At 42.0% G+C, this 24817-nt stretch overlaps 1 protein-coding gene across 1 annotated transcript in view; it reads left to right on the top strand.

The window, feature by feature from the left end:
- LOC126412634 (FAM172 family protein homolog CG10038) overlaps positions 1–24817 on the top strand; it is a 306381-nt gene that overhangs the window by 100330 nt on the left and 181234 nt on the right. The window contains exon 4 of the mRNA XM_050082311.1: positions 4760–4898. Coding sequence (XP_049938268.1) covers positions 4760–4898 — 139 coding nt within the window. The remainder of the gene's footprint in view (positions 1–4759; positions 4899–24817) is intronic.

Here is a 24817-nt window from a genome sequence, read left to right as displayed (position 1 = left end):
AAGGACAGGAAAACTGCAAACGTCAGGAAGAAGAGATAACTTCCGCTACGTAGCAGTCATGGCAGAGGTGTGGGCCCTCAGTTACAGGAGAACTTTGGGAAGGAGTATCAGGTCATCATCATTCTCAAGCCAAATGCTTTACTGAATCAAGTGAAAGAGAGTTTAGGATCTTTGTGAAAGGACTTCCTGGATGATAATCAGATAATGACATTGCTTGTGTTAGGGAACAACTTAGATAGGGACAAGGCCTACAGTATATGTGATATACAATATAGTTAGTGATCTGTGCAAGATAGCTTCCCTGACTGCTAGCACCAGTGTGCTCTAGTTGCTCTGTTCTGTGTCTCGGCAATGCTGTTTGGTGTCTTAATGTAGAGCTGAAAATGGGACCAACGACTGCCGACTGAATGCATATTGCAGTGGTGCTGGCGGGGACACTTGGGAGATGAGGTTTTGCTATGGATGATCTGCACCTCAATGAGATTGGAAAGGGGAGGATGATGGTGTCAATTAGTGAGAGTATAACGTGTGGGTGTGGGATCCCACATGGTCAAATACGTGTTGTCATTGTTAGGTGAATTGGACATTTTTAAGATAAGTCATGACATTGATCCCTTAAAAGTGTCTCATCCTGTTTACATGAACTCAGAAGACAGCATTGGAGTAAACACTCACCAGTTATCAGAGAGAAAAAGAAATCATAAGGACAAACACGACAGAACTTTTCTCAGAATTTTCTGTTCTTCATCAAAATATGCAGTACAAAGAGATATACAGTTGGGTCGTGCTTGCTGCAGAAAAATGTCATTAATTATTTTGTTTAGTGCAGAAAACAGAAGCAAAGTAGTATGGAATGTTCTAAAAACATGAAACATGAAACAGGAAAAGGCTAACCACAAGTATAATGAGATAAAAATCAAAAATTGGAGCAGAGTAATAGAAAATACCCAGGAATTGGGAAGTTTTATTATTATCTGTTGTTCTGGTATTACAGAAAAACATTAAAATCTTCTTAAAACATACGTAGCTCCCACTATGAATTCCACAACAAGCACAATGATGTTTTTTCCTGCAGTAGACTTGAAGTCAGGAAGAGACTACAGAAATTGAAAAATAACAAATCAGTGGATATAGATGAGCTTCCAGTTGCCATTCTCAAGATTTTCATAGGTAGCTTATAACCCCCATTAACAAAGTTAATGAATGAGCCCTCAGTTCATGTATTTTTCTAGAGTACCTAAAGCACATCTGACTTGCACCATCACTAAAAGAAAGGTTATTTGGAGAGTAAAGAAAACTACAGGTCATTTCCTGTTCCTTCGGTATTCTAAAAAATAATTGAATTGAGCGTGAAAGAAAAACTGATAAGTTATCTGAATTAATACAACATTATTTACACAGCACAGTTTGGTTTCCAAAGTAGAACAAGTACCTTGATATGTAGAGAGATGTGAGGAAACAGTGCAGAACTATTTTGTATATTGTAAATTTTTGCACAAATTGTGTATGAATGAAAGAACGTAGAACAGAACAGTAGGGACCATCCAGACGAGGCAAGTAATTGTTAAGACACAGATCTCATATTCAGGATGATGGAGTTTACTGTATCTGGCCATTCTAATTTAGATTTTCCATGGTTTTAAATCATTTCAGGCAAATGCTGGTATGGTTTCTTCCGCAATGGCCAATGTGTCATATTCTTTTAAAAACATCCATATATATTATATGTGTCTATATATTTGAGCTATTTATTTTCATTGTATTGTGATAACAAATCCTATATCATTATCAGATGAACCATCAATGAATGAATGAATGAATGAATGAATGAATGAATTGCCTGAGCTCCGTTATAAATAATGCTTATTTAGGGAAGCTTAAGCTAGTGACGGTTGCATAAAATGTGTTGAAGCAGAAGTAGTTGTAAATCACTGTCATTTCATAGGTTGATAACAGCTAGTAGGCTGCGGTACATTCTGTAATTGCAGTTTTTTAAATGCCAAGTAGACTACTAGCAGGATCTCACATGTATGGAACAAACAGGCAGTATGTCATGTTGAAACTGGATCAGTTGCTGGCTGTAGTAAAAATCAAAATGCATAACACATTATTCTTCCGATGCTGAAAACAAATTGGCCATGGATTGAATTATCTAAAGTTGAAGATATTTATAAACAGGAACAACCCAGTATGATCAAGTGTGAACTGTTGTAGGTTGAAATTAACATCTGATATAGTGACGTAAGAAAATGATATTTGTTAAACTTTTCCTGCTGTTTGGGGTGCCTGGTACCGAATCTGTAATCATCTGCAGACTATGAGTCACTGTTGGTTTGAGTTCAGTCCCTGCCAGTGTACAGTTCTAGGGCCCCTGCAAGCATGCAGAAGTGCCGCAGCACGATGTGGCATGGATTTCACTAATGTCTGGAGTGTTGCTGGAGAAAATTGACACCATGAATCCTGCAGGGCTGACCATAAATCCACAAGAGTACGAGGGGGTGGATATCTCCTCTGAACAGCACATTGCAAGGCATCCCAGATATGCTCAGTAATGTTCATGTCTGGGGAGTTTGGTGACCAGCGGAAGTGTTTAAACTTGGAAGAGTGTTCCCGGAGCCACTCTGTAGCAATTCTGGACGTGTGGGTGTCACATTGTTCTGCTGGAACTGCCCAAATCCATTGGAATGCGCAATGGACATGAATGGCTGCAGGTGATCAGACAGAATGCTTAAGTATGTGTCAACTGTCAGAGTTGTATCTAGACATATCAGGGGCCCCCATGTCACTCCAACTGCACTCACCCCACACCATTAGAGTCTCCGCCAGCTTGAACAGTCCCTTGATTACATGCCAGGTCCATGGATTCATGAGGTTGTCTCTGTAGCCATGCACATCCATCCGCTCAATACAATTTGAAACGGGACTCATCCAACCAGGCAGCATGTTTTCAGTCATCAATGGTCCGATGTTGCTGTTGATGGGCACAGGCGAGGTGTAAAGCTTTGTGTCGTGCAGTCATCAAGGGTACACGAGTGGGCTTTGTGGTGTCACCGCCAGACACCACACTTGCTAGGTGGTAGTTTTAAATCGGCCGCGGTCCATTAGTACATGTCGGACCCACGTGTCGCCACTGTGTGATCGCAGACCGAGCGCCACCACAAGGCAGATCTCGAGATACGGACTAGCACTCGCCCCAGTTGTACGGACGACGTAGCTAGCAACTACACTGACGAAGCCTCGCTCCTTTGCCGAGCAGATAGTTAGAATAGCCTTCAGCTAAGTCCATGGCTACGACCTAGCAAGGCGCCATTAGTAACATTGCATGTATCTAAAGAGTCTCACTTGTATCGCCACAATCTCCAGATGTACCACAAGGATGGATTAAAGTTAAGTATTCCAGCAGCTACGTACTTTTCTTTATAGCATTCATTACGTATCCTGTTTCAGACCTCACGTCATCCTGCTTTAGCTTAGCGCGTGCCTTTTGGCTTCCTCTCATTGTGTCTAGGCTGTCTTGTCTAGACACAACAGGCTTTTGGTTCCGAAAGCCCATATCGATGATGTTATGTTGAATGGTTCACATACTGACTCTTGTTGATGGCCCAGCATTGAAATCTTGAGCAGTTTGTAGAAGGGATGCAATTCTGTCACATTGAATGATTCTCTTCAATCATTGTTGGTCCTGTTCTTGTAGCATCTTTTTTCGGCTGCAGCGATGTCAGAGATTTGATGTTTTACCAGATTCCTGATATTCACAGTACACTCATGAAACGGTCATATGGGAAAATGCCCACTTCATCACTACCTAGGAGATGCTATGTCCCATCGCTTGTGTACTGACCATAGCACGACATTCAAATTCACTTAAATCTTGATAACGTGCCACTGTAGCAGCAGTAACCAATCTAAAAACTGCACCAGACACTTGTCTTATATAGGCATTGCCGACTGCAGTACCGTATTCTGCCAGTTTACATATCTGCGTGTGTGAATATGCTTGCCTGTTACCAGTTTCTTTGGCGCTTCATTGTAGATGCATGGTATAAAATGTCAGGGACATGTTGGTGTTGTAACATCAAATGAGGCAGAGATGGAGTCCATTCACACCGCACCCCGTCCTCATCTCTCTTCTCCCAGTTGGAGTTTCTGCATGTGTTAGTGCTTTGTGTATGTGGTAGCTTTCTTGAAAATTGGGGAGATGTCTGTTTTTACTGATTTTTATGGTGCTCATATCTTTCTCTGTTGTGCTTGGCATATGATATCCCTCTTTAAGATGGTCTCCAACTGTTGAGTAAATTGTCCTGTGTATCCATCTTGTTATTAGAAGTATTTGCATCTTACAGTTCTAGCTGTTTATGTGCACAAAGTTCTTACTTTGAATTGGAACTACAGTAAAACAGTGCCAAACACAATAAGTTCTTCCACATAACTATATTAATTTTGTGTATTCGATTTTGCAAACGTCAGTGTAACTATCATCATGAATATCTGATGTTTTTCTCAAAAAATTTCTGTGTTTGCATAGATAATTGCCTTGGATGATTGTGTGACAAGTTCAAACTATGTGCTGAGTCAGGACTCAAACCCTGGGTGTTCTCATCAACTGACTTAAAGCCTCAACCTGCCACAGGCTTGTTGCTATTCATTTCCTATGTTTGTTTCTTTAACATTATATGCCACTGTTCTTACTTGTACTGATAAATGACAGTTAAAAAAAAGATTGACTGTACTAACCAATGCAACGTTTGTTTTCTTCCAGCTTGATAATAAATGACAGTCTTAAAACTGGTACACAGATTCCTTATATCAAGAAAGCCATAGAATGTGGATATGGAGTGATAATTTTCAATACTAATGACAACACAAGAGAGATTGATGGCAAAGAAGTTAAAATAAAGGTGTGTATGCTTCATTTATTTTTAAGCTTGTGATTGTGCTGCATATTTCTCAAAATGCAGTGTCTGCATTATCCCTCATGGGCCGCTTTGAGATTTCATTTTTGTTACTGAAAAAAGTTGGAAATCTAAAAAGTAAGTACATTTTGAAAATAGTGTTTCATTTATATGACAATTTAAAAAAAAGAAAAGAAAGGAAGATATAAATTTCTTTACTGACTAAAATTGTGTGGCAGACTTGAACTTCATCCCGTAGCCTTGCCTTTGAAGGTGTGCCTGAATAGCTCAGTCAGAAATACTTCTTATTGATCTGCCCACACCGTACTGTTACATCATAGAGATTTGGAAAGTAGAAGAGGAGGATTGGGAGACTGCATCTGTGAGACAGTGCATAAGATATACCTGAATTGTTCAGCTGGTAGCTCTTATTCCATGGAACTTCCCTCCTTCCTTCCAGCAGGCAAACATTGCCTCTGGTATGGGGCTGAAAGTATGCTGTTGGCTGACCTTATCATTTAAAACTGTAATAAAAGCAATTAACCTACATAGATGACACTTGAAATTTGTTTCCACAATAAACTTGACATAAACACCTGAAATACATATGGAATCATAAACTGGCAAATAGATAAGTTCATCAGACACTAAGACAACAACTCACAAGATGAAAACCGGTGAGTTACAATCCAGTGGTAGTAGATACAACCAAAGTCTGAATGGCAAACCAGACACAGTGCAAAGGTTTATTACTTCTTGTTATTAAAAGCACATTGAGATCACAGTGGAATTTCTGGTTGATTGATTCACTGGTTTGCTCTTTATTGGCATTCACTCTTTTGAGCATAAAATTATCTTCTGAGTGAACATTTACATAAAATACAGAATAAGAATGACAAATTTCAATTAAGATCCCAATCAAGTAAGTAACAGCAATGAGTACTTAATTGCAATTTTTGTGGTAAAACAAATAATCATAGCTGTGGAAACACATGATGAGATCATAATCACTACACTAATAATAGTGTTATGAAAAGTGTTCTTCACTATAAAGATGACATATTGAGCTGCAGGCAGGCACAATAAAAAAGAATGTTATACGTGTGGCTTTCAGGCGAAACCACCTTCAGAAAAGAAAAGAAAACACACACATTCATACAAGCAAGCATTTCTCAAGCATAAGTGATAGCTCTCTCCAGCTACTGAGTCAGAATGCAATGTATATTATCCATGTGGAAGACATAGGTGCAAGTGCTACTCAGTCCACCCTCCCAGCACTTCCTGCTCCAGTTCTGTTACAGGCTGTTCCTACCCCATAAGAGGCTGTGCAGTCTGTGAAAGCAACCTTATCATACCAGCTCTATTGAAATCTGTACAGTTTTTTTTATATTGGTATGGCTAAGAACGAGCTGCCCATCAGGATGAACAGCCACTGCAGCCAAGGACAAAGTTGACCACTCTGTGGCAGAACATGCAGCTGCACATAACATGTTTGATTTCAGTGGCTGCTTCACAACCTAGGCCTCTGGATCCTCCCCTCCACTACCAGCTTCTCTGAAATGCTCAGAAGGGAGTTACACTGACCATACATTCTCTACTCATGAAATCATTCCAGCCTCAACATGAGTTAACCTACTGGCCCTACACCCTCAACCAGTTTCCGATCCCTCTGTCCTATCTTCTTCTCCCAATTTTGCTCTGCTCTCGGCCAACCCCAATGTTCCTTTCCCATCTCTGCTGCTCTCCTTTGCTCACTCCCTGTTCCTTTGCTCACTCCCTGTTCCTTTGCTCACTCCCTGTTCCTTTGCTCACTCCCTGTTCCTTTGCTCACTCCCTGTTCCTTTGCTCACTCCCTGTTCCTTTGCTCACTCCCTGTTCCTTTGCTCACTCCCTGTTCCTTTGCTCACTCCCTGTTCCTTTGCTCACTCCCTGTTCCTTTGCTCACTCCCTGTTCCTTTGCTCACTCCCTGTTCCTTTGCTCACTCCCTGTTCCTTTGCTCACTCCCTGTTCCTTTGCTCACTCCCTGTTCCTTTGCTCACTCCCTGTTCCTTTGCTCACTCCCTGTTCCTTTGCTCACTCCCTGTTCCTTTGCTCACTCCCTGTTCCTTTGCTCACTCCCTGTTCCTTTGCTCACTCCCTGTTCCTTTGCTCACTCCCTGTTCCTTTGCTCACTCCCTGTTCCTTCGCTCACTCCCTGTTCCTTCCCTCACTCCCTGTTCCTTCCCTCACTCCCTGTTCCTTCCCTCACTCCCTGTTCCTTCCCTCACTCCCTGTTCCTTCCCTCACTCCCTGTTCCTTCCCTCACTCCCTGTTCCTTTGCTCATTCCTTGTTCCTTCCCTGTTCCTTTCCTCACTCCCTCTCCTGCAGCCTCCTGGCCTCAGCAGCTCAAAAGAGTCGTCATGCACATTGATCAGCCAGGACATTATAACTATCTACCTAATAGCCGGTACGACCACCTTTGGCACAGATAACAGCAGCAATGCGTCATAGCATGGAAACAGTGAGGCCTTGGTAGGTTGTTAGAGGGATTTAGCACCACATCTGCACACCTAATTCCTGTTAATTTCAGGAGGGGGCTGATGAGGTCTGACGCCACGTTCAACCACATACCGGCTGTCTCTGATCAGATTCAGGTCTGGCAAGTTGGCGGGCCAGCTCATCAATTGGAACTGTCCACTGTGTTCCTTGAACCACTCCATTGTACTCTTGACATTGTGACGTGGTGCATTATCGTGTTGAAAAATACCACTGCCATTGGGAAACATCATCGTCATGAAGGTGTGTATGTGGTCTGCAACCAGTGTAAGATACTCCTTGGCCTTCACGGTGCCTTGCACAAGCTTCACTGGACCCATGGATGCCCACATTAATGTTCCTGATAGCATAATTAACCCACTACTAGATTGTGTCTGTCCTGCAGTATGGGTATCAAAGAGCTGTTCCCTGGAAGATGTCGGATTTGCGCCCTCCAATTGGCATGATGAAGAAGTTATCAGGATTCATCAGACCCTGCAATGCTCTGCCACTGTGCCAACATCCAGTGCCGATGGTCACATTCCCATTTCAGTCGTAGTTGCCGATGTTGTTGTGTTAACATTGGCACGTGCATGGGTCGTCAGCTATGGAGGTTCATCATTAGGAGTGTTTGGTGCACTATGTGTTCAGACACACTTGTATTCTATCCAGCATTTATATCTGATGTTAGTTTCGCCACAGTTTGCCACCTGTCCTCTTATACCAGTCTGCCTTGCATACGATGTCCAGTATCTGTAATCAGGGGTGCCACCAATGCCACAATGTGTGGGCATTGTTTCATCTTGGTTTCCCCACATGTTGAAGGCACTCACCACTGCACTCCTCAAACACCCGAAAGTCGTACAGCCTGCGGATCATCACAATCTACCCTCAGTGAAACTCGGATAGATCGCCCACCTTCCCCATTCTACACACATACGGCACGCTCACCAATGCTGCATGCACCGTGCATTTGTCTGACTAGCTATCAGTCCTCATTAGATGACGGTCTGATCAGTTTTTATGTGGGGTTTGATAGCTTGTGTGAATATATGTGTCTTTACCTTTATTTCCTGAAGAAGGCTTTGGACAAAAGATAAGTGTGTAAGTCTTTTCGTTTTGCTCGTCTACAACTCAATGCATCGTTTTTATAGTGAGTAGCGGTCTACCCTTTTCATAACATTGTTTATATCTCACCTTTAACTGCCACTGTTTCACTGCAATAATAATTTTACAAAATGAAACTTCCTAACAGATTAAAAGTGTGTGCCGGACTGAGACTCAAATTCATGACCTTCCCCTTTTGGGAGCAAGTACTCTACTGACTGAGCTACCCAAACACAACTCACGGCTTGTCTTCACAGCTTTACTTCAGTTAGTACCTCATCTCTTACCTTCCAAACTTCACAGAAGCTCTCCTGCAAACTGTGCAAGAACACAGGAAGAAAGAACATATCAGAGATGTGGCCTAGCCACAGCTTGAGGGATGTTTCCAAAATGAAATTTTCACTCTGCAGCAGAGTGTGCTCTGATATGAAACTTCCTGGCAGATTAAAACTGTGTGCGAGACCGAGCCTTGAACTTGGTACCTTTGGCCTCTGTCCCAAGTTCGAGTCTCGATCCAGCACACAGTTTTAATCTGCCAGGAAGTTTCGTACCGGAGCCCGTTCCATTGCAGAGTGAAAATTTCATGCTGAGAATAATTCTACAAGTTGTTCAGATCCATTGTTTTTGCATTAATTGATATCTATGTCTTCAGGTACTGTTTATTAATATGCACAAAATATATAAATTAGCTTTGAGAGATAGTTCATGTCTAGGTCACAGACAACTATTTTTTATCAGAATAGAATGCTGCTGGAAAAGGGAGGGTTGCGTTTCCCTTAATTATTCTTTTCTTTAGCTCTTGTTGCATAATTCTTTATAGAACTATGAGCAAGTTTGGGTTGGGTGACATTGACAATTGCTTCATGTTCACAGTCACGGTAAGGTTCTTCATGAAGTCCAAGACAGTAAAAATGCTTGGGAAAGTCCTCGTGATTTAGCCTCATCCATATTAAGCTTGAGACACTTTTTTCGCTATAGTTGGTTTTGTGGAACCAAGATTTCACTGGGATACTGTCTTGAACAGGTCTGTAGAACGAGCTTTTTAATAAGCTGTGTGATACTTGCCAAAGGAATTTAATGTGAGATTTAGTGATGTTATAAAAGACTATGTGGGGTTGTTTTGTATTTAAATGTATCCCTTTTAATATTGCTTCCTTCATAATTCTTGGCTATATCTGACTCAATAGTGTACTTTCACTCTACTCAATTGTCTGAGTTTCTCTTGTCTGATACATGGAATGCATTTCCTGTTGTGTTGATAACATACTCAGAAGAGGAGGGCACTGGACAGAGCTCACTGATTTGACTCAAACTGTGTGAATGGAAGTGGGAAGATGCCCCTTTCAAGTTTATGGAATGTGTGACCAGAGTGGTCAATAAGAAAAGAGAAAACAACCTCTACAGACTTTAGAGTTCAGAGTGAGGTATTTTTTTTTTAGCAACGTTGATGAAGTAAGTGGTACAGTCCAGTGATTTAGCACACCAACTATCAATTTGCCAAGTCAGATTTTATTCTCACTGCTACCATGATTGTTTCTCTTCTCTCCCCTCTCTCTCATGAGGATGAGGATTGAGAGTAGTGAGGCCAGTGAGACGTGACACTAGGTTTTTTTATTTAGAAGCAGAACTTAGGAGGCGCCATATGGGATTAAGCCATTTGAGTTAGAAATTTATATCAAGTGGATTTTTTGCTATAGCATCTGTGCTATGAATATAAGCTGCTTCAAAGCATCAGCACACTGAGAATGTCTTTAAAATATGTCTTTTTTGTGAGATTGGTGATAATAAAGTGACAGGGAACTAAATATTGATAGTTAAAGGCTTCTCGTATTTGATGTTTTTTGTATGATAACATGCGTACTATGAAAGTACGCCACTCAGTGCTATGGTGCAGTGATGATTTGTCAAAAGTGCTTCATTTTTGGTACAATTTGTTACAGTTAAATATCAAATATGGAAATCTCTGGTTTCAGCCTTTAGACATTTGTATAAAATGTGTAACATATAACTAGATGCTGCTGTCATTTTAGGACCATAGCATAGTCGATACTTGTGAACTGTGAAGGAAAAGGTAACGGTTCACATCTGGATATTGCCTTACCTTTTTATCTTATCTTATGTTATGTAAAAGTTGCTAAGATTTCCTTATTAATTTAATAGAAATATGATCTGCAACACTCGATGTTAAATGTAACTGAATACTTATCATTGCCCGCTTATGTATGTACTTTAGTTCTGTTATTAGTCAGTATCCTCTTGCCCCACTCTCTGTCCATCTGCTACTCCCCCCCCCCCCCCCCCCCACACTCCCACCATTCATCTCTTGTTGCTCCCTCTCTCTCTCTTCCTCCTTCCTTTCCATGACATCTCTTCTTCCCCCTCTCCCTTTCCATCTCCTCATCTTCCCTTCATCTCTTCTTCCCCCTCTCCCTTTCCATCTCCTCATCTTCCCTTTCTCTGCCCATTTTCTCCTCCTTCTCTCTGTGCCATGTAATAAGCGATAAAATTACATGAAGTATGAACTCTGTCTGCAGGTCAACATAATGAGAGGATTTTCTCAGTGAGAAGCAAACAGAACTTAGATTTTTGGCTAACTAATTCACATGTTGGTCCAATCTCAGTTTACTGTCCCTTTGAACACCCTGGAACTTCCCTGATGGAACACCAGTAGTTATTCATTAACTTGTGACTATAATGTAGAGAAAATAGTTATTATACTATTTGATCACAGTAGATAATGAGACTACACTTATTATTACTAGACGTCCAATAATTAACATTTTGTGTAATAATATTTATCTTCCAGTAGCTTTCTTCATAAATGGAGCTTTACTGAAAAAGCGTTGGTTTGAAATTGTTGTCATTGTTCCTGACCGTATCCTCATGCATGTAATGTGAAGATAACAGGTCAGTGGTATCACAAACTGTAGTTGTATCAACCAAAACATTACCTCCTCAAACATCAACTGAGCTAGAAATCACAGTGTCCAAATAGTTGGACTGACAATACCTTGATTTGTCTCTCTTAAATTTAACCGGAAATTTTAAGATAACTGAAAACAGGAATACTCCACTTTTTCTCAATTTAACTGAACATTACACTCTTGCGTGGAAGTAATTACTCAGAAACTATAACATTACGATTGATCACCCGTTAGCCCAAATCAAACATATCACACCTGTTAAAATATCCTCCTAAAGAAACAGAAACTCATGGCGTGTGTCCACCTTTTAACGTAATGGCGGATAGTGCACAGTGCACAGACTTCAACAATACAATGCAGGAACTTACGTGATATTAAATGCAGAATAATAAAACATACAAAGGTGGATAAACACTCACAAACTACATAAATAAAGAAACATTGGCAATTAAAAGCAGATGAAAAGAAACAAAACTGTTTAACTTTTATCTCATTAGTATTGGTAGCTAGTATTTGCAAAATTAATGTGTTTACAGAGTTAATATGATATGAAAAGAAATAATTCAATGATTGAAACTAAGTTTTATCTACTGTTCTGAACTATATTGAAAATAAAACTGAATAGCAATACAATATGACAGTTTACAAATACATAAAATGAATGGCCAAGAAAAGTTAGTGTTGTTACTATATAAAGAGTTTTTAAGTCACTGATTAGGACAATGTGGATCACGGTGTGTCTTAGCCAACGCTCCTTCAGAACACTTTCCAATTAGCTGTACTGCGAGCGAGTCATCGACGTCCACGTCATTACTCCATGATTCTTGAGCGTATAATCCAATAATTGGTATTGTCTTCCTGAGCTCCTTGATGATGGGTGCCTCTTGCGAATCTAACAGAAATGCTTGGTGTTTGCGCAATTAATCCCAGTTTATTTATCAGCATGCAACAATGAACATGGCCACAAACACTATGTGTAGCAGTCCATGTGTGGCATGACTGTCACCTCCACTCTGTTCTTCTCACTCCTGACTCTTTCTTGATGCTTTCTCTGTTGACTTAGTCGCGCGGGATTAGCCGAGCCGTCTAAGGCGCTGCACTCATGGACTGTGCGGCTGGTCCCGGCAAAGGTTCGAGTCCTCCCTCGGGCATGGGTGTGTGTGTTTCTCCTCAGGATAATTTAGGTTAAGTAGTGTGTAAGCTTAGGGACTGATGACCTTAGCAGTTAAGTCCCATAAGATCTCTCACACATTTGAACATTTTTTTCTCTTGACTTATTGATATGGTTCTACACCAATCGGGTGTATATCTTGGTTGACATAACACTTTCAAAGATTCTGACTACAGTGACACCCTTTCAGTGTATGATGAAAATAAAGCATGAAATAAGTAAAAGGAAATATAGAAAAAGGGGGAAAACCTATATATGTCTGCAGTGTTATTTTCACATGTGCCTCCATTTTATCATGTGATGTTCTCTCAAACCTCTTATGATACAATGTCTCAAACACAAATGAAATACGTTGTTTTTATTCATGTAAGTCATCATAACTTAAAAACTACTATCATCTTTTGAGCTTGTACCAAACTTGCTTACCAGTTGTCATTATGAGAGATAAACATAAGAATGTAATTTCCATTCCTCCTAAATTTCTAAATTATCCTATCAATAACAGAAATAACATGGCACAGTCTGCAAAAGAACTAATTTCATATATTTTCATGGAATACAATATAATATAATAATAATTTGCATAGAATCCCAGATAACCACCTTTCTGTCTCTTATTGTTTTAGTCCTTTTATGTAAGTTTTCATTTCGTAATTCCTCATGTACTAAGTCTCCGTTTCCTTGTACTTATTCCTTTAGGTAGAAGTGTTATGGAAATCATTGTTGTTACTTTGTTCATCATACAGGTAGTCATTCAACCTATTTCTTATTATTAAACTTTGTAATCAACTGAAAATTACATATTGTTGTGACTCGCCGATCTTTCAAAGTGCCGCCGCACAGTTATGCGCCTCCGCTACATGTAACGCTGTCTGCCAGTCACGCAGCAGCCGCCCCACCTAAGCGGCCAGCCAGCGGCCGCTAGACTTGGACTCAGTGCTGATTTGAATGTTACCGTGTACACAAGTCTTACTTTGTCTACTTGCTCTGTGACTTACATGTGTTGTGTCGTTTTTGAAATATATGTGTTCAACTTGACGTTATAACAATTGGCGACGAGGATGGGATTTTTCCTTTTCATCGTTGACCCACAGGTTTCCATGGCTACTTCAGAGCAACTATTGCAAGGTCTCATTGAACAGCAAACGCTTCTCGCATCGGCGATTCGCGATTTCGTCACGGCATCCAATGTGGGGCATTTCTCGTCGTTGTTTATACCTCCTTTTCGTCCTTACGACGAGACGACAGAAGATTGGTCTGATTACAAAAAACGTCTTCGACAGCGCTCCTTGGCATTTCATGTCACGGACGAACAAACATGTAAGTCTCTGTTCTTTTCATGGATTTCACCTCAAATGTATTGGTTGTTGTCGCAGTTGGCTCCTTTGAAAGATCCTGCGTCTTTGTCCTTTGCTGAAATGTGCTCACTTCTGTCTGTCTGTTTTCAAAAGCAAACGCATGTGGTAGCCTCTCGTGTTGCCTTTTATTGTTGTCAAAAACAACCGAATCAATCTTATCGTGCTTGGGCTGCTGAACTTCATGGCCGCAGTAGAAAGTGTCAGTTTGTTACTGAAGTTCACAAAGAATCCTACGCCGATTCCATGGTACAGGATGCTATTATCCGGTCGGTGCCCGACAAAGAAGTTAGGCAATGTGCCCTTCAGTTGGCAAATCCAACTCTAGATGAAGTCCTATCCATCGCGCAGTCATTGGAAATTTCTCGTGCCGCTGGAGCGCAAATAGAGGCGTGAAGTGACGTCGGGGAAATACAACCTCTGTGTGCTGTTGACGACGCATGCGGCATGGCCGCAGTACGCTCCTAAGTGCAGCCTCAGCCTAACCATAAACAAACCTCTAAGAAACTGCAGCAAAACCCCTGGCAACTTCCTTCATGTCCGCGGTGTTTTACGAAACATTCACGGGAGGATTGCCCCCAATGTTGGGCCGTGTGTCACAATTGCAAAAAGAAGGGTCATGTGTCATCTGTTTTGCAAATCCGACCACATACCTGATGTTCATGACCGTGACGCAGATTTTGCTTCTGTGTTGTCTGTCAATGGCACTTCTTCCCTTTCAGGGAAGTTATTCCTCACTGTCCAAATCCTTGGTCAGGATGTTCGCGTGAGGGTGGATACTGGTTCTGCTGCCACTATCATCAATTCTCAGACGTATCTTCAGTTGGGTTCTCCAGTCCTATCACCTGTCACTTGGCAATTATGGACATACAATAAACAGAAGATTTCTCTCTTGGGACAATTTAACGCTGAGGTATCTTACAAATCCGTCGTTCGCTCTGTTACCATATTTGTGGATGGCCATAGTAATGTGGAAAATCTTTTTGGTTTCGATGCCTTTCACGTTTTTGGGTTCTCCATAGATGACTGTCAATATCGTCTCTGATGCCATTCCTTATGCTCAATTGGGTTCCTTGTCGATGACATTTTCATCCCTTTTTTCTCCTGGGTTAGGCCGTGCGAACGACTTTGAAGCTCATATCATGCTCAAACCCACTGCTCCGCCTAAGTTTTTTCGTGCTCGGCCCATTCCTGTGGCCCTTCGTGATCGGGTCAAATGGGAGCTGGATCGTCTCACTGCTTCAGGGGTCTTGCTTCCAGTCACTTCCAGTAAGTGGTCCTCCCCTGTCATTGTTGTTGCTAAGCCCAATGGTGATATTCGTCTCTGTGGCAATTTCAAAGCCACTGTAAATGCTCAATGCCTCATTGACTCTTACCCTATGCCCTGACTTGAAGAATTGTTCACTAAACTTGCTGGAGGCCAGTATTTCTCTAAAATTGACCTGTCAGAAGCTTATCATCAACTTCCTCGTGATGCTGCTTCCCGGCAGTTTCTGGTCCTTAACACGCCTTTCGGCCTCTATCAATACCAACGATTGCCATTCGGGGTTGCCAGTGCCCCTGCTCTCTTTCAGCGATTCTTGGAACAATTATTGCTCCCTGTCCCTGGGTGTATCAATTACATGGACGACATTGTTATCGCTGGCTCCAACACTGACGAACATCTTCAGAATCTCCGCACACTTTTTTATGTCTTACAGACTGCCGGTCTTAAGTGTAATCTGCAGAAATCACAATTTTTTCAGGCATCTATCACGTACTTGGGGTTCCAACTCTCTCGGGATGGTATTCGTCCGCTTCAGAAAATTGTCGCTGCGATCAATGCCCTTCCTTGCCCTACATCTGTTAAAGAACTGCAGGCCTTCTTGGGGAAAATAGCATGCTATCACAGGTTTTTACCGTCTGCAGCTTCGATGGCTCAGCCGTTGCATCGCCTGTTGCATAAAAACGTGCCCTTTCACTGGTCCGCGTCATGCGATGCGGCTTTCCAGAAATTGAAGACTATGCTGAAACAGGCCCCGTGCCTGGCTACTTATCGACCTGGCCAACATCTTGTTCTTGCCACGGACGCCTCTCAATATGGGGTCGGTGCAGTCCTTGCGCAACGTATTTCTGACGGTTCTGAACAACCCATTGCTTATGCCTCCAAAACGCTCACAGATGCCCAACAAAAGTATTCTCAAATTGAAAAAGAAGCTTTGGCCATTATTTATGCTCTTCATAAGTTTGGTGTTTTTTCTCTATGGATCCAAATTTCATCTTGTTACGGAACACAAACCACTTGTTTCCATGTTTCATCCGTCAACGTCACTTTCCGACAAGGTTGCACACCGCCTCCAGCGTTGGGCTCTTTACTTGTCTCGTTTCAATTATGAGATTCATTTGCAGCCAACGGCTCAACATGCAAATGCTGATGCACTGTCTCGCCTTCCCATGGGTCCTGATCTGGCATTCGATAGGGACGAACTTTTGTGTTTCCAACTGGATGTTGCCGAGCAGTGGGTTGTGGACGGGTTCCCCATCACCGGGGACCGACTGGCGGCTGCTACGGGTTCTGACCCTACTCTCTCCCGGATTTTACGCTGTATTCAGAAGGGTTGGCCAGATCGTCCATCCGCTAAGGCTTCTGATCTGTTGCGGAACTACTACGCTTTGCGCTACTGCCTCACGGCTAGGGATGGTGCTATCCTCCTCTCCACCGACAATGCTTCGCCGCGTGTTGTGGTACCTGTGTCTTTGCGTGCATCGGTCTTGCGCCTCCTTCACCAAGGGGACTGGGGTGTCTCTCGCATGAAATCTCTGGCGCGCTGTCATGTGTATTGGCTCGGCATCGACTCTGAAATTGCACACATGGTCACTGCGTCACAGGCCGCCGCCCTGAAGTCATCTGTGTCACCGTGGCCTTTGCCTGAGAAGCCCTGGGAGTGTATCCATGCTGACTTCACAGGACCTTTTTTAGGTACTTATTGGCTACTCGTAATTGACGCCTTCTCTAACTTCCCTTTCATTGTCCGTTGCACGTCACCTACTACCGCGGCAACCACAAATGCTCTAGCTCGCATTTTCTCTTTGGAACGACTTCCCTCTACTATTGTTACTGATAATGGTCCGCAATATGCCTCTTCTGAATTTGCGGATTTTTGTGCCCCGTCACGGCGTCATGCATGTCACAGCCCCTCCGTTCCATCCACAGTCAAACGGTGAGGCTGAACGACTGGTCCGCACATTTAAGGCTCAGATGAGGAAACTCCTGACTTCTTCTGCTGCTGATGATGCACTTCTCCAATTTCGTGCTTCTTACTGTTTCACCCCCATGGGCGACCACAGGCCGGCTGAGCTCTTATATGGCCGACAGCCCCGCACGCTACTTCATCTTCTGCAGCCTTCCACCTCACGGCTGCGGGTGCCTTCGCTTGGCCGGTTCACTGCCGGCGACCTTGTATGGGTACAGGGATATGGCAGGCACCCAAAATGGAATCCTGGACGCATCTTATGTCACCGTGGCCGACGCATGTATGAAATCCAGATGGAGACGGCTGTAGCAGTGCATCATTCGGACCAGCTTCGGCCTCGTGTGCCGGTAATGCCTGTTCTGAATGCCGCTACACCACTTTTGGCTCTACCTGATGCTCGGGATCTTGGCATCTCTCATTACTCACAACGCAGCCCTCTCACCATCATCGCGGTGCCAGCACAAGAACGGATGCCACCGGGAGACGTGCCCATGCAGGAACCGGATGACCATCATCTGTCGGAGCAACTCTACTCTCGTCCTTCTCCTATGGACGCCAACGCAGTGCCCATATCTCCTGTTATAATAACCAGACTTGCTGCGACGGGTAGATTGGTGCACGGGGCCCCAGCAGATTCGACCCCTACGTCTCCTGTCATCTCGACCCGTTATCATCGGGGACACTTCCGTCCATACGGGAAGCCGCCTCCTCGAGACTTTACGGCCAGTCAAACAACACCTATGGACGTTAGCAATCTACAGGCCACCTCCATCAAGACCAGTGCAAAAAATTCAAAGGGGGGAAAAGTGTTTTGACTCGCCGGTCTTTCAAACTGCCGCCCTGCAGTTACGCGCATCCGCTATGTGCAGCGCTGTCTGCCAGCCATGCAGCAGCCGCGCCACCTAAGCGGCCAGCCAGGCAGCCAGCCAGCGGCTGCTAGACTTAGACTCAGTGCTGATTTTAGTGTTACCGTGTACACACGTCTTACTTTGTCTACTTGCTCTGTGACTTACATGTGTTGCATCGTTTTTGAAATATATGTGTTCAGCTTGACGTTATAACACATATTTTCACAAATTCCAATTCTATTTACAACTTAACCTAACTCCTTTCTGTTGCTACTTTTCCTAGTGTTATTTCTCCATTTGCTTGTTGTAAACAAATTTATAAACATTGTACTACTTTTAAATTAACACCCACCATGCTATGAAATATCTTCTGCCTTAAATGGCCTTGCAAACTTATAGAATTAAAACTTTCAACAACGTAGAAAAAGATAGATTGCTACTTACCATAAAGATTACACATTAAGTTGCAGACAGGCACAATTAAGACATTTACACATAAGCTCAAAGCAAACTGCCAAAGTCGGCGTGATGTGTGCTTGCTAGTGTGAATGAATGGTGTGAATTCTCTCTTTCTGATGAAGGCGGTGGCTGAAAGCTTACATGCAAGTGTCTTTTAATTGTGCCTGTCTGCAACTTAATGTGTCTTCATTACGGTAGCAGCAATCTATCTTTTCCTACATTGTCGATATTGCTACCTGGGGATTCCATTTCTAGAAATGAAACTTTCACTTTTATACTTCAAAAAACGAAATTATATGCTCTCTACCCCTCCATTCATTTCTCCTCCTGCATTCCAAGTTTTGCATTGAGAATTTATTGCATTCATTACATTCACAGTTTTTATTGGTGCCATTTTTGCTTTGTAAGGCTTAAGCTCTACTACATTTTTAAGGGCAAATTTCTTCTTCAATTCCGAATAAACCAAATAAAATATAGCTTCTGACACTTCCCCAGTGCTTTTCTTCTTCTAATAATTTTTGGGTGAATGGCTGGTTTCCATCGACATTTTGTCACAATATTTTAGCTCAGAGATACCTGGCCATCTCCAGGTGAGTAGACAACTACTGAAGAGCACAGGTGCATTCGCGGTATTTATGCCAAATCTCACACATGCAAAATGTGCTGGTGTCTTTTGGTGCATTCATCAGGTGGTGACATGGGCGGGGTAGCTGGCTTGTGTACGCTCGGTGGTGGAAGTTAAGAGATGATCTAATAATTGAGTATTCAATGACACCACCGATTCCACTGTGGCCAGATAATTTTAATTATAGGATCCCAATTTTTATTCTGTTGAGAGGTGTCATGACGGTTTATAAGATTATTGGCAAGAAGTATTTCAATTGATTCTTTTATTACTGAATCCCAAAAACTGGAAACTGGAGCTACAATTCTTGTTCCATTGTGGGTCCCACAGAAATACAGTGTCCTGGTACTGCTGATTTTAACAGTCACCAAAGACAGGTGTATCTTTCGTGTTCTATACAATGCTCCTGGACAGCTCATGTCGTATGGTCTATATATATGCAGCACCACACTCACAGTGAATGAATGTTATAAATGCCCGCTTTTTCCAGTTGTAAGTCATCTTTAATGGATCCAACAAGGGCCAAGCTCTTCACTGGTGGACAGAAGATAACCTTGATTTTATTTTTCCTGAGCAATCTGCCTATTTTAGGAGACACATTCCTGGCAAATGGAAGGAACGCATTTGATTTATAGTCATTATCAGTGTCCGCAGTGTATTTCTTCTTGTTATAGCTGTGCATGGCCTTCCTTATTTGGCATAAAGTGCAGCCATTCTCTTTAAAAACTTTATCCAAGTGTTCTAATTCTGCATGGAGGTTTTCATCTGGACATGCTGGTACACTGTAAGGATGTTGGGTCACTGGGACATTCTGAGTACAGAAAACCCATACAGACTGATCTATATCTCCAGGCGTCTAGGGGCCATCACCCTGCATTTAATACATCGGGCACACATATTATGGGATGATGAAAACCTCCACACAGAATTGGAACACTTGGATAAGATTTTTAAAGAAAATGGCTACACTTCATGCCAAATAAGGAAGGCCATGCACAGCTATATCAAGCTATATCAAGAAGCAATGTACTGAAGACACTGATGATGACTATAAATCAATTGTGTTCCTTCCACATGCTGGGAATGTATCTTCTAACAAACAGATTGTGTAACAAAAATAAGATCAAGGATATCTTTTGTCCATCAGCAAAGAGCTTGGCCATGGTTGGATCTGTTAAAGACGACTTAAAACTGCATGAAATGGGTGTTTAGAACATTCCCTGTGAGTGTGGTGCTGCACATATAGGCCAGACAATATGAACTGTCCAGGAGTGTTGTACAGAATATTAAAGATAACACTGTCTTCGGCAACCATTAAAATCAGCACTAGCAGAACACTGTATTTCCATGGGACATTCAATGGAATACAATAGGACAAAAATTCTGGCTCCAGTTTCCAGTTTTTGGGATTCAGTAATCAAAGCATCAGTGGAAATAATTCTTGCTGATAATCTTATAAATCGTGACAACGGCTTTCAGCCAGATAAAAATTGGAATCCTATAATTAAAATTATCCAACCACAGCAGAATCGGCAGGGTCATTCAATACTCTGTGATTAGCTCATCTCTCACTTCCACCACTGAGGGTAGCAGTTACAAGTCAGTTATCCCGTGCATGTCATTTATCCCATGCATGTCATCACCTGACGCATGCACTGAAAGACACCAGCACGTTTAGCATGTATGAGTTTCAGCATAAATACTGTGAATGCACCTGGGGTCTTCAGTACTTGTTTATTCACCTGAAGATGGCTGGACATCTCTGGGTCAAAATGTCATGCCAGAATGTCGATGGGATCCAGTTGCACACCGAAAAATTATTAGAAGAACAAAGAGAATGTGTTTGGGTGAGATATACCGGCTACTTCAAATGGTTCTTTTTACACTTCAAAAAAACTTCGATATTTAATTATTTTTTTCTTTTGCTTTCTTTTATGTACTAATAGGTCCTCAACTTTAATATCAACACCTTTTAGTTTATTATCATGTTATTTCCTCTTATGTAACAGTTTCTTCTGTACCAGTTCTCTCATTCTCTTCTTTTTCTCGCCCCAACTTAACTCGTTCTTAGGAGGGAAAGATATATTCTCCTCCACCAAATTCAAAGCTCTCTCACCTTTCATTATTCACCACATCCTCAATGTCTCCCAACAATATCACCCCATGAACTTTGGTTATTGCCACAGTATGTGTGGTGTAGCCTGCTGACTTCCTTCATATACTGTTCTGCAGGATTTCCTACCAGATGAAAAGTTGAAGTATATATCACTGTTACGCCATGGTTGGCAGGGTCCTCCTTCCATTTCTTACAGGTAAATTGTGATTCATTATCAGAAAATGCGGCCTTAGGTTTCCTAAGTTTCACAAAATATGGAGTTGTTTTCTATCTTAGTGCTGATTTCTCTACTAGTTGCTTTCCATAAAGGATGTTGTTGTTGTTGTGGTCTTCAGTCCTGAGACTGGTTTGATACAGCTCTCCATGCTACTCTATCCTGTGCAAGCTTCTTCATCTCCCAGTACCTACTGCAACCTACATCCTTCTGAATCTGCTTAGTGTATTCATCTCTTGGTCTCCCTCTACGATTGTTACCCTCCATGCTGCCCTCCAATGCTAAATTTGTGATCCCTTGATGCCTCAAAACATGTCCTACCAACCAATCCCTTCTTCTAGTCAAGTTGTGCCACAAACTTCTCTTCTCCCCAATCCTATTCAATACCTCCTCATTAGTTACGTGATCTACCCACCTTATCTTCAGCATTCTTCTGTAGCACCACATTTCGAAAGCTTCTATTCTCTTCTTGTCCATACTAGTTATCGTCCATGTTTCACTTCCATACATGGCTACACTCCATACAAATACTTCCAGAAACGACTTCCTGACACTTAAATCTATACTCGATATTAACAAATTTCTCTTCTTCAGAAATGATTTCCTTGCCATTGCCAGTCTACATTTTATATCCTCTCTACTTCGACCATCATCAGCAATTTTACTCCCTAAATAGCAAAACTCCTTTACTACTTTAAGTGTCTCATTTCCTAATGTAATTCCCTCAGCATCACCCAATTTAATTTGACTACATTCCATTATCCTCATTTTGCTTTTGTTGATGTTCATCTTATATCCTCCTTTCAAGACACTGTCCATTCCGTTCAACTGCTCTTCCAAGTCCTTTGCTGTCTCTGACAGAATTACAATGTCATCAGCGAACCTCAAAGTTTTTACTTCTTCTCCATGAATTTTAATACCTACTCCGAATTTTTCTTTTGTTTCCTTTACTGCTTGCTCAATATACAGATTGAACAACATCGGGGAGAGGCTACAACCCTGTCTTACTCCCTTCCCAACCACTGCTTCCCTTTCATGTCCCTCGACTCTTATAACTGCCATCTGGTTTCTGTACAAATTGTAAATAGCCTTTCGCTCCCTGTATGTTACCCCTGCGACCTTCAGAATGTGAAAGAGAGTATTCCAGTCAACACTGTCAAAAGCTTTCTCTAAGTCTACAAATGCTAGAAACGTAGGTTTGCCTTTTCTTAATCTTTCTTCTAAGATAAGTCATAAGGTTTGTATTGCCTCACGTGTTCCAACATTTCTACGGAATCCAAACTGATCTTCCCCGAGGTCCGCTTCTACCAGTTTTTCCATTCGTCTGTAAAGAATTCGCGTTAGTATTTTGCAGCTGTGACTTATTAAACTAATAGTTCGGTAATTTTCACATCTGTCAACACCTGCTTTCTTTGGGATTGGAATTATTATACTCTTCTTGAAGTCTGAGGGAATTTCGCCTGTCTCATACATCTTGCTCACCAGATGGTAGAGTTTTGTCAGGACTGGCTCTCCCAAGGCCGTCAGTAGTTCTAATGAAATGTTGTCTACTCCTGGGGCCTTGTTTCGACTCAGGTCTTTCAGTGCTCTGTCAAACTCTTCACGCAGTATCGTATCTCCCATTTCATCTTCATCTACATCCTCTTCCATTTCCATAATATTGTCCTCAAGTACATCGTCCTTGTATAAACCCTCTATATACTCCTTCCACCTTTCTGCCTTCCCTTCTTTGCTTAGAACTGGGTTTCCGTCTGAGCTCTTGATATTCACACGAGTGGTTCTCTTTTCTCCAAAGGTCTCTTTAATTTTCCTGTAGGCAGTATCTATCTTACCCCTAGTGAGACAAGCCTCTACATCCTTACATTTGTCCTCTAGCCATCCCTGCTTAGCCATTTTGCACTTCCTGTCAATCTCACTTTTGAGATGTTTGTATTCCTTTTTGCCTGCTTCATTTACTGCATTTTTATATTTTCTCCTTTCATCAATTAAATTCAATATTTCTTCTGTTACCCAAGGATTTCTATTAGCCCTCGTCTTTTTACCTACTTGATCGTCTGCTGCTTTCACTACTTCATCCCTCAGAGCTACCCATTCTTCTTCTACTGTATTTCTTTTCCCCATTCCTGTCAATTGTTCCCTTATGCTCTCCCTGAAACTCTCTACAACCTCTTGGTCTTTCAGTTTATCCAGGTCCCATCTCCTTAAATTCCCACCTTTTTGCAGTTTCTTCAGTTTCAATCTGCAGTTCATAACCAAGAGATTGTGGTCAGAATCCATATCTGCCCCTGGAAATGTCGTACAATTTAAAACCTGGTTCCTAAATCTCTGTCTTACCATTATATAATCTATCTGATACCTTTTAGTATCTCCTGGATTCTTCCAGGTATACGACCTTCTTTTATGATTCTTGAACCAACTGTTAGCTATGATTAAGTTATGCTCTGTGCAAAATTCTACAAGGCGGCTTCCTCTTTCATTTCTTCCCCCCAATCCATATTCACCTACTATGTTTCCTTCTCTCCCTTTTCCTACTGACGAATTCCAGTCACCCATGACTTTCTCCTGATAACGACGTCCTCTTGAGTAGTCCCCTCCCGGAGATCCGAATGGGGGACTATTTTACCTCCGGAATATTTTACCCAAGAGGACGCCATCATCATTTAATCATACAGTAAAGCTGCATGTCCTTGGGAAAAATTACAGCTGTAGTTTCCCCTTGCTTTCAGCTGTTCGCAGTACCAGCACAGCAAGGCCGTTTTGGTTAATGTTACAAGGCCAGATCAGTCAATCATCCAGACTGTTGCCCCTGCAACTACTGAAAAGGCTGCTGTCCCTCTTCAGGAACCACATGTTTGTCTGGCCTCTCAACAGATACCCCTCCGTTGTGGTTGCACCTATGGTACGGCCATCTGTATCGCTGAGGCACGCAAGCCTCCCCACCAACGGCAAGGTCCATGGTTCATGGGGGGTCCATAAAGGATACATATTTTGTAAATTTAGAGAACACCTTGAACACTACAAAAATATAAGCAAAACCTCCATTTGTCTTTGCAAAGGGCGTTTGAGATCTGCTACAAACGATTCCACTAAATCTCTCAGTTTCACATTTTGCTTGGGAAGTCTGCACATATGTTTTTAACATTGACTTTTGACACTCCTCACATGTTTTACTACAGTTATTCACCCTTTTTACCATATTGTCAAAACACGCACACTCTTAACTTTTGTGTACACTCTTTAGCACCTACATGTCAAAAACTCAGATGAATGTAATAGATTATCTCATCTGTGTTCTCATTGGGCCAGTATAACTTTTCAGTCTCCTGGACTTTCATTGGTTCACCTGAACAGTATCCC

This window comes from Schistocerca serialis, chromosome 7 (assembly GCF_023864345.2).
Source record: "Schistocerca serialis cubense isolate TAMUIC-IGC-003099 chromosome 7, iqSchSeri2.2, whole genome shotgun sequence".
In the NCBI taxonomy this organism is placed as follows: Eukaryota; Metazoa; Arthropoda; class Insecta; order Orthoptera; family Acrididae; genus Schistocerca; species Schistocerca serialis.
This window is presented reverse-complemented; position numbering and strand designations above follow the sequence as displayed.